Source organism: Alosa alosa, chromosome 18 (genome assembly GCF_017589495.1).
Source record: "Alosa alosa isolate M-15738 ecotype Scorff River chromosome 18, AALO_Geno_1.1, whole genome shotgun sequence".
Classification (NCBI taxonomy): Eukaryota; Metazoa; Chordata; class Actinopteri; order Clupeiformes; family Clupeidae; genus Alosa; species Alosa alosa.
Genome location: NC_063206.1, coordinates 18,116,027 through 18,127,479, shown reverse-complemented (window position 1 = coordinate 18,127,479; position 11,453 = coordinate 18,116,027). Strand labels below are relative to the sequence as shown.

The window sequence follows — 11,453 nt, the reverse complement described above, 5'->3', positions numbered from 1 at the left end:
ATGTATGTGTTACATGCATACGTGTATGTGCATGCCTATGACCATGTTTGCCTATGACTGAGGATGTGTGCTTGTGTTGGTGGATGTGTGTGGCCATAGTGTAAATGGTTGGTAAATGGTTAGTTGGATGCTTTGCACTCACAAATACATGTGCAGTATTACATCATCTACAATAAGATGCAATCCGTCTCTCTATACATTAGCTCTTTACCTGTACATATGTGCACAGCTTAATCGTGTGTGTTTGTGTCTGTGTCTGTCTGTGTATGTCTGTCTGTGTGTCTGTCTGTCTGTCTGTGTGTTGGTGTGTGTGTGTGTGCGCACTGCAGGGGCGTTCCAGATCAGTCGTCAGATAAAGGCCCATGATGGCAGTGTGTTCACCCTGTGCCAGATGAGGAATGGCACTCTGCTCACGGGCGGCGGGAAGGACCACAAGATCATCCTCTGGGACCATGACCTCAACCAAGAGAGAGAGATAGAGGTAAGTACGTGTGCACACACACACACACACACACACACACACACACACACACACACACACACACACACACACACAGGCCCAGGCTACACTGGGTCTGCAAGTGAAGTGCTCTATTTACAGAGTGTAACAAAACAGTTTTAGAAGACTGGTCTAATTTGTTCAAACGTACACATTGCTTAACGTCTGGTGTGGCCAGCTCCATTGATTATACTGGAAGCTAATTGCTAATTGTTGCAGCAGATGCTCTGCCAACGAATGAGGATACACAAATGCATATAAACATAGACAGACACTGTCCACAATCCTAACGCCATACAAACTCACAAACACACACACCATGACACACATTGCCTGGTCAGATGTGTTGGAGTCTGCACTATACACAGACACTGCTTAAACCCCTTCCTTGCTTTTTCGCCAGGTCCCTGACCAGTATGGAACCATTCGTGCCGTGGCTGAAGGCAAGGGGGAGCAGTTTTTGGTGGGCACATCCCGCAACTTCATCCTGAGAGGGACCTTCAACGACGGCTTCCAGGTGGAAGTGCAGGTGAGGAATCGACATCATCCTTCTTTTTTCCCCTCTTCCTCATGAACTCAACATGTTTGACACAACATGCGAGTTATGTCTACAGGGCTAGCCTCTGCCGTGTCTTGCTGGGCAGTTTGGCTAACGCGGTAGTGATGAGACTCCTGTGTAGCCAGACACAAACACTGGAATGTGTCCCTTCGGTGTGTTTTACCGTCACGAGTACAAACAATCCAAATGTCAAATAAATATTATAGCGAATAACAACAATTCTAACACACACCATCTGAGCGTCACAGTTTGTATATTTTCTCAGACTCTCTGACTTTAACCACACACACACAGTGGCCACATCCTGAGCGCATTTCCCATGCCATAGTCATGACCAGTGTTGTTTGGCTGAGAGGGTATAACAATGCCAGCCCAGCTTCCCACACTGAAAAATAATCCTCCCCAGACGGGCCTGCCTGATGGCACTGACTTATGCATGACTATGGCTGGCTTCATGGCTGGACGAGGGCCTGGAGCTCTGCAGTGCCCAGCTCTGGCTCTGAGGCCTTCCCAGCGAAGAGGCGCCTCAGTGGGGAGGGGGTCAGCTGATTTAGGGGAAGGGGCTGGATGGCGGACGCCACTGGGGAAGTTCAAACAGAAACGGCACGTGTGTGCCAGAGCTGTGCTCACTAGCTGTGTGTGTGTGTGTGTGTGTGAAGAGTATGGTGTGTGTTTCTTTGTGTGGTCTTATGTGTGTGTTTATTGTTTTCATTCTTTTAAGTGTGTTGGACTCGTCGGTGCATACATGCATATGTCTAGTAGCTTTAGTGTGCATGAGTGTGAATTTGTATGTCTCTCTCTTTTTCTGTCTCTTTCTCTCTCTCTCTCTCTCTCTCTCTCTCTCTCTCTCTCTCTGTCTGTCTGGCTGTGGATGAGTACCAGTCCCAGTGCCATGCTTGACCCCCCCGCCCCCTCTCCTCAGTCTGTCTCCTGATGGCTTCCATGCGGTATAGGCTCCCATCCAGAAGGGTTATTTCCCCTCTTCTTGTGTGTGCGTGTGCGTGTGTGTGCGCGTGTGCATGTGTGTATATGGCACTGATCCAGCCATGCTCTGATGTGTATGTGTGTGCGAGATTGTTTGTGTGTGTGTGTGTCTTGGGGGCTGTGTGTGTGTGTTAGTAAGGCATTGATCCAGAAGGGATATTTCCTTTCTTTAATGTGCGAGTTTGCGTACATGATGGTGTGTGTGTGTGTGTGTGTGTGTGTGTGCATGTGCACGTGTAAGTCTCTGACACAGATGGGTTATTTCTCTCCCTCCTGGCTCTGTGGTACTAGAAGCCATCCTCTCATTCCTTCATAAACAGAGTATGTGTGTGACAGCGAGATTGCCTGTGTGTGTGTGTGTGTGTGTGTCTGTCTCTGGTGCAGACCAGTCTCTCATTTCTCCAGGCGGTATTTTTTTTCCTAGTCCCAAACACACCAGAAAGAAACTGGCATTCCCCTCTCTAGCTACGAGCTTAGACACACAACAGACTTTGCACACACACACACACACACACGCACATATTGTTTTTAGTAATATGTTATCATTTATCATCTTTTTGACATTTCTGTCCTCCTCTGCCCTCCCTCCCAGGGACACACAGATGAGTTGTGGGGTCTGGCCACGCATCCGTTCAAGGACCTCTTCCTCACCTGTGCTCAGGACAGACAGGTGTGTCTGTGGAACTCTGTGGACCACACGCTGGAATGGACCAGGCTCCTGGATGTAAGACACACACACACACACACACACAAACACGTACGCACATACACATTACACATTCCCACATGGATCTAGGCAGAGACATGTGCAGTACTGTGCATGCATGTAATAACAAATGTGCAAGCAGATGCGTGATGTGTGATGTACTGTGTGTTTTAGGAGCATGGCCACTGCGCAGACTTCCACCCCAGTGGTGCTGTAGTGGCCATTGGCACCCACTCTGGAAAGTAAGAAGCCGTCTCTCACTCTCGCTCTCTCTCACTTCTCATCTGCACAAGATCACATTTGAATGTACAATTCCTTGGCTGTGTGTGTGTGTGTGTGTGTGTGTGTGTGTGTGTGTGTGTGTGTGTGTCTGTCAGGTGGTACGCACTGGATGCTGAGACACGGGACTTGGTGGCCATACACACAGATGGCAACGAACAGTTGTCTGTTATGCGCTACTCTGTTGGTGAGTTTGTCCAAACAGAAACAATCATGCACACACACACACACACACACACACACACACACACACACACACACATACACACACTCGCACACACAGACACACTCACACACACACATACAGACACAAAACTTTAGACGCTTAATATCTTTCTCAGACACAGGCACACACATTCTCACACACACACACACACACACACACACACACACTCAAATTCACATTCCGTCACAGCATTCTCAGTAGCCCGCGTGAGATCACCATAAAGCTGTCGTTGGCATGACTGGCATGGCTGTGTGTAACTCTATTCTCCATGATGGTATTGCACTGGCTTATTGTCATACTTGTGGCTTGGTGAAAGCAGCGAGAATGAATTTCTGTGCTAAGCACTCTCTTTCTCTATTCCACTCTCTCTCTCTTCCCACCTTCTCTCTTTCTCTATTTCACTCTCTCTATCTCTATCTCTATCTCTCTCTTTCTCTCTCTCTCTCTCTCTCTCCTTCCCCCAGATGGTGCCCTGCTGGCAGTGGGATCACATGATAACTTCATTTACCTCTACACAGTGTCGGACAAAGGCCGAAAATACAGCCGATATGGGAAGTGCACGGTAAGTCCTGCTATTTCTTTCCTGTCCCCATAAAACTACCTAAACCGGCATCTGTGTCATTGTCTAAAATCTGGATTTGTCATCACCAAAAGACCAGTTAGCTGCAGCTACTTGTATTAGGTACCATAGAACATTGGGCATCATAACCAGCCATTGGAGATTAATACAACAGGCCTTTCTATCAATCTAGAAAAGAGATTGAGTTCATTGTTTTTTGTGTCCCATTTGACCTCTACAACTGCATGTTCTTGACATTGGAGAAATCTAGGATTTTAGCATCTGAGCATCAGAGATCCAACAAAACTCCCATCTCTCCCCAGTAAACCACACCATGGGTCCCACCCAGTCTTGATCTGGCCTTAGTACTGTAGCCACAGTGTGTTTTTGAAGAGGCCCTGTTTCACTAGGAAAACTAGTATGTGTGTATTTGTCACTAGGAGTGCGTCCCCAGGCTGGCATGCAAACTGTGAATCTGAGTCACACGCCAGTGGGATATGAATTCCCCTTCAAATAGGCCAGCTGTCATCATATGTGTGGTCGGCATGATTTAACCATGAAATAACCAGTTTCTTTGTGAGGCTGCTTCAGTCCTGGCTCCCAGTTGGGGCCTGTGCTGTACAGAAAGCACGCTGTCTTCTGCAGATCCATAATATCTGGCCAAAGATATTTGCATGTGTGTGTCCTTTCCAATACATCACAAAGTACTGCGTGTGCGTGTGTGTGTGTGTGTGTGTGTGTGCATGTTTTATGCTTGTTGGCATTGCTGAGCTATGTATGTCTGCACATAGCACAATAGATGTCATATGTAGAGCTGCCTTGGCCCGCTCATGGCTGTTCATCACAGGACAGGACTTGTTGGCTTAACCTCGGCCATTCTCCTAACTTCTCCCCTGCCCAGCGGTGTCTGACACCTTTACGATGGGCCGATTGGTGGAGGTCACAGCCCCAAGTAGGCCCCTGAGGACTAGCACTACTGCAGGAGGCTCTGCTAGTGTGAGATTAGCGTTAGCAAGGACATGAATCAAAGTGAAGGGGCCCTGGGTTGTGTGTGGAGTAACTGTGAGTGAAGTGCTGATGGAAGTGAAATGGGGTGATAGGGGAGAGCTGAGGGGGTTTATGGTGCATGACCGGTCCTGACCCAAGCCAGAGAGGACCCCACAGGGAGGTGGTTAAATCAGGCCAAGCCTTGCCAGCGTGTCTATTTTTTGTCCATTCGTCTCTTTTTTCTCTCTATCTGTCTCTTTCTCCTTTTCTCGTCTTTCATATCACCATGGTGCCAAGAGAACATGAAGCATAACGACCAAATGATTACTTGTTTATAATAACTAGCTGCAGCAGTCCACCAGATCCTCCTGCTGGCTTCAACTGGTTCCTTGATTCTCAGGGCCAGATGTACTAACGCTTTTGCGCCCACTTCATTTGTATTTGTTTTGCAATGTGCGTGTAAAATCATTGCGGGGTATATACAAACAGGCCGCAATGATGTAAAAGCGCAAACTGCCTGTCGCGGGAGCTGACAATGGCTAATTGCGTTTTTTGTGTCATGCATATGCATTCATGGGAGGATCCAGGGGAAAGTGGGAGTTTAGTGTAAAAAGATGGGAGAGGAAGCGTAAAGAGCGCCTAATTATGTATTCCGCTGTATGTACAAAGACTGCTCCTGAAAGCGCACGTCTATTCTGCGCCTAAATACTTCTGCCTTTTAAAAGCAGGTGTTAATCTAAATTGCAGTTTAATGCTAGCCTGACGAGCCAGACCCACATTAAAATGTAGGGTCTGGGCACTCACCGTTCGCCAGTTTTTTTAGTCCCGAGGGCGGATAATCGGGTTGTCTTTCAAATTCCCTCTGCACCCAGTAGGACAGCGCTATGAGTCCCATGCGTTTCCCAACAGCGGAGCTAGTTGGCTAGTTTAAACTTTTGCCAACTTCATAAAAGCTTAACTCGTGTCACACTGTTCGCCAAAATCAACATCTATCTTATTTGTTTTCAAGTAGCAGGGAATTCAAGCCAAACCGTTCCAACTCTGCCATCAATCATTATGTTAAGCCCACCTAACGACTCTATACATGATTTGATTGGCCTGATAGAAGTTTAATTTTTTGAGCTCACAAGCCAACAGAGAGTTGCAAGACTAGCCCTGGCAGCAAATATAATTCGCTATTTGGAGCACCTACAAGTATCTGGGTCCCCACCTGGACAATAAACTGGACTGGTCAGACAACACTGATGCACTCTACAAGAAAGGGCAGAGCAGGCTGTACTTCCTGAGGAGGCTGCGGTCCTTCAATGTGTGCAGTAAGCTCCTCAGGATGTTCTACCAGTCTGTTGTTGCCAGCGTCCTCTTCTATGCAGTAGTATGCTGGGGAGGAAGCACAAGGAAGAAGGATGTGGGGCTTAATTGACAGGCTGGTAAGGAAAGCTGGCTCTGTAGTGGGAGCTGAACTGGAGTGCATCACTTCACTATCTGACAAAAGGACCCTGAACAAACTGATCAACATCTTGGACAATGAGTGTCACCCACTCCACAGCACTATTGTTAAGCAGAAGAGCCTGATCAGCTGGAGACTTCGCTCACTGCCTTGCACAACTGACAGACTGAGAAAGTCATTTGTCCCCAGGGCCATTGAACTGTTCAATGCCTCACTTAAGGGAATAGGAGAGATAGACTTCTCTGCATAGTCGGTCTGCCTCTTCGCCCCCTCCATGTTTGGTACTGTCTGTCCACTAGCCACTTGTACCACTGTCTTTATGCCTCACTGTTTGCGTGCTATATTAGCACATTAGCACATATGCATAACCCCCCCCCCCCCTCCATGCCACAGCCGAACTGTGGCCACACTTATACATTTTCTTAAATAGTTAAATATATAGATATATAGACTTTACTTTATTTCTGCATTGTTGCACTGTTGACTTACTCATTTGCACTATCACCATGACCACTATCACCATTGCACTACCACCATGACACTCATTCACACAGAGCACCTTAGAGCACCTTACCATACCTTACTATGCACAGAGAATCACAGGCTCAATCCCTGCCTCAGTCATTGCAAGCACCTCTGATTTATTAATCATCACTATGTGGATACTGTTTTTAGAATTGATTTAGATTAAGTGTTAGTTAGTATAATTTGTATTTTTGTAATTTGTATTTTAGTATATTTTTATATATTGTATTAAGTGTTAGTATAATCTGTATTTTAGTATATTTAGCATATTCTTTATCTTCTACTGTCCTTACTGCTTAGTTGTGTTTTTATATTATATACTTTAATTACTCTTTCTGCTGTTAAAGAATGTGTTTGTGTTGTATGTATGCTGCTGAGACCTTGAATTTCCCCTGGGGATCAATAAAGTATCTATCTATCTATCTATCTATCAGTTTTGTACGTATTTGTACTATTAAGAGCAACCTTAACTTTCGTTGGCCTTTCGAATGAATGTCTTACTTTCACTTTCACGTCATTCAATTAAACTTTCATACTTGCTAGATTTGATAAATTTTCCATAGCCTACGTGCACAAGTAGTTTGAGTAAAACTACTGATCTTCATTATCTCCCTACTTGTTGACATCTTATCATGTATGGTATTATTTCATGATCTCTAAACGTTTGATTCTTGTTAATGTTGTCATCAGTTAACTTCATTCAACTGCGCTTGTATGTAGGCTCTGCCGTTAAGTTGTGGACGCTCGTAAATTGCGTTTATGGGCGGAGAAAGGCAGAGAAAGGCGCAGTTTACATTAGTTTCATAAATACGACGGAAACTTGGGTCTGACGGCGTTCGCAATCTGCGGTTTGTCCATGACGCTGATAACGCTATGTTCGCAAATGTACGTACATCTGGCCCTCAGTGTTCTCTGCTTTCTATCCATTTTGTCTTTCTCACGCTACTCTTTGTCCATGTGTGACTTCTGCTTTGGTCATTTTCTTCATAGTATTAGAGTGAACTCTCTCTGTGGTTTTTCATTTTTCTCCCTGGGTTTTCTCTCTCCCTGTGTGTGGCTTTGCCTCTTGGCTCTAACTAGTGTTAGTGTGAGGAGCAGGATTTGGGTCAAGGTTATTTTCTTGTGGTTAGAGTTTTGGATGACTGCTATTTGCACCAAATTTGTAGCTCTGTGTGCGTGCGTGCGTGCGTGCGAGAGAGAGTTTGTGTGTGTAGTCATGCACATGCATGAATGTCAAATCATCAGTTGAGGTCCAAGCAGACTGGCACACAGACCAGCAGTCACATTCCAGATGTTCGAAAACGTAAGATGGACAGATTGAGAGAGATCAATCTGTGTTTGTGTGTGCGTGTGTTTGTGACTGTGTCTGTGTTTTTCTGTGTGTGGATTTGAGTCTGCTTGTCCTCCTGTGTCTGTGAGACGCTGTGCACATGCCTTCGAGGAACAGCATGTTGGAGACAGAACAGAGGTGGGGATAGAACGCGTGTGAGCGAGAGTGAGAGAGAGACACAATGAAACAAAGACAGAAACAGAGACAGGACTCATGACCAAGGGGAGGACAGAGCTCCCGTTGTCCATGTTCAAGGCTAACCAAGCAGCCATGCAGGAGAAAGGCAGACAGGACCGAGGGAAGTTTAGCCAATGCGGTGTTGCCTTTGGCAGACTCCACATACACCCCTGTGTGAGTGTGAAGGAGAGGTGAGCGTCTGGAAGCTGTGTGTGTGTGTGTGTGTGTGTGTGTGTGTGTGTGTGTGTGTGTGTGTGTGTGTGTGTGTGTGTGTGTGTGTGGCTGTCTGTCTGCTGGGGGTAAACAGAGGGGATTGTGGGTACATATCACAAGAAAACTTTCAGAGGTCCTGGGCTGAGTAGAGTTCCACAGGCAGCGGCTTCTGTGACGTCCACACCGAGCTGAGAGGGTGTACTGGTTATGTATGAACATACAGTCATATACTGTGAAGGAAGGGTGTTTTTTTTTTTTTAAAGCAGACTAAGTCTAGACATTAAACGCTCAAGGAGAGCCTTAGGGAGTGGAACTGCTGTTACTGTGAAATGTCATCATCATTGTTGTGTCAGGAATTACAGTACATTCAGCTTGGTGTGTGTGTGTGTCTCTGTGTGTGTGTGTGCACGCACAGTATTTGTACCTAGAGAGAGGTGTAGAGTATTTGTAAATGCATATGACCATGTATGTGCTGTGTGTGTATGTGTGAAAGTGTCTCAATAAGTGAGGTGATAAAGGTGATCTTTTCACTGCTTTTAGTTAGTAGTAGTGTGGGAATAATAATCTCTCCTTCTCTCTCTCTCTCTCTCTCTCTCTCTCTCTCTCTCTCTCTCTCTCTCTCTTTTTTCTGTCTCTCTGTCTTTCTCTCTCTGTGTGCATATGCTTGTGTGCTTGTTGCTATGTTGGCATATATATTTGTCGGAGGGAAGCCATCAGACTCCATAGAAATGAGAAAATGTGCCAACGGAGACAAACTGAAATTAAAGTGTGTGTCTGTGTGTGTGTGTGTGTGTGTGTGTGTGTGTGTGTGTGTGTGTGTGTGTGCGCAATGGAGCAAGTGTGTGCCAGTGTCTTTTTCTGAGGTCACACCCTGTTGTCTCACAAAATACTCTGAATCATAATAGCCGCAAATGAGGTATGTATTTTTAAAGTCATATTTGGATCTCTCTCTCTTTTCTTTCTCTCTCCATCTCTCTTCTATCTCTCCTCCTCCAGGGACATTCCAGCTACATCACACATCTTGACTGGTCCCCCGACAACAAGTTTATCATGTCCAACTCAGGAGACTATGAAATCCTCTACTGTGAGTTACCAACCAGTGTGTGTGTGTGTGTGTGTGGAGAGTGTGTGTTATAGTACAGTAATGTGGTGGCAAATAGACACACACACACGCACACACACACGCACACACACACAACACACACACACACACACACACACACCTCAGCATTCCCGAAGTCCAGAGACAGTGTGTCATCAACCACAATCCCCACTATCGCCATGTACCACAGAAGACTTTCTCTGCTTACTGTTACCCCCTGTGTTCACAAGCATTCAACGTAGTCACACACACACACACACACACACACACACACACACACACACACACACACACACACACACACAAGTAAAGACACATGTGTAAAACCATATGCAGGCCCACACACTAATAACTGCACACATGCACAGGTGCACACATGCAGAAAGGCAAACATCCACACACACCACCATTGGTTATATTGCATGTATTCATTGCACCACACACCCATGCAAAATGGTGGTTTCATTGCTTACTGTTATTCCCTGCCACTTTAAACATTCAGTCACACACACGCACGCACACACACCCTCACATGGAAATGCAACATGATTCATCAGTTATTGTTATTTACTGTTTGACACAACACACACACACGACACACACACACACAACACACACACACACACACACACACACACACACACACACACACACACACACACACACAAATGGCTGCAACGTCCACTCTCCTTACTGTGACCTCCTGCATTGACGCACGGCCACAACCATTTCCTGGTAGAGGTCGGAGCTCAACCAAATAAACCAGTGCCTCAGACTGTTTGTCATGTCCTGCTGTGTTCTTACTCTGTGTGTCACGGAAGGCAAATGAAACCGTAATCACCGCTTTGGTTGACCCGTTTGGAATCAACTGCTTCCGTGTGTTTTTGACTGGAGATTGTGGTTTTATGGTTGTAAATGATAACCTTTGGAATTCTGTTTGATACTGGTACAAAATACACACACAGAGTAACAGAAGTCCTCATAAAACTTCCAGGTCTCTCTCCTTGTTTTATAATATTCTCTCTCTCTCTCTCTCTCTCTCTCTCTCTCTCTCTCTCTCTCTAGGGGACATTCCAACTGGCTGTAAGCTCATCAGGAATCGCTCCGAGTGTAAGGACATTGACTGGGCAACCTACACGTGTGTGCTGGGCTTCCATGTGTTCGGTAAGTGCCTGTGGTCTGTGTGTTGTTGACTTCATTCTTTTCTCGCTCGCTGTCTACTTCCTTCCAACCACATTCAACTTCTTTTTACCTACGCATTCATCAGAATAAATCATCTTGACATATTTAATATTTAAAACATCAACTGAGCGAACAGAGGGCAAACCTATATACACATACACTCTCTCTTTCTTTCTTTCTTTCTTTCTTTCTTTCTTTCTTTCTTTCTCTCTCTCTCTCTCTCTCTCTCTCTCTCTCACCCTGAGGATGGAAAAATACTCAGTCTGTCTCACACCTGCTGTTAGAGGAGCAGATAGCACCCTAAAGTGTTTCAGGTCATTTCAGATGTGTCTGACTGCTTGACTGTCTGTCCAGCTGTGTGTGTGTGTGTGTGTGTGTGTGTGTGTGTGTGTGTGTGTGTGTGTGTGTGTGTGTGTGTGTGTGTGTGTATAAACCTCCTCCATTGCTCTTCCTTTGCAGGCGTGTGGCCTGAGGGATCTGATGGAACAGACATTAATGCCCTCATAAGGTCTCACAACCGCAAGGTTATCGCCCTCGCAGACGACTTCTGCAAAGTGCACCTCTTCCAGTACCCCTGCTCCCGGCCCAAGGTATGCACGGCACGGCACGGCATGACACAACCATCCTCACTCTGAACTCAAACATCTCTTTCCCACTAAACCTGAGTACAAAAGTAGA

The 11,453-nt window shown here is 45.9% G+C and overlaps 1 protein-coding gene across 1 annotated transcript in view; it reads left to right on the top strand.

Moving 5' to 3' along the window:
• The window catches only part of LOC125311338 (echinoderm microtubule-associated protein-like 4), a 49,293-nt gene that overhangs the window by 35,683 nt on the left and 2,157 nt on the right, over positions 1-11,453 (top strand). The window contains 9 exon segments of the mRNA XM_048269274.1: positions 330-481; positions 903-1,028; positions 2,635-2,766; positions 2,923-2,990; positions 3,126-3,214; positions 3,718-3,815; positions 9,488-9,575; positions 10,659-10,757; positions 11,235-11,365. Of these exon segments, the coding sequence (XP_048125231.1) occupies positions 330-481; positions 903-1,028; positions 2,635-2,766; positions 2,923-2,990; positions 3,126-3,214; positions 3,718-3,815; positions 9,488-9,575; positions 10,659-10,757; positions 11,235-11,365 (983 nt within the window).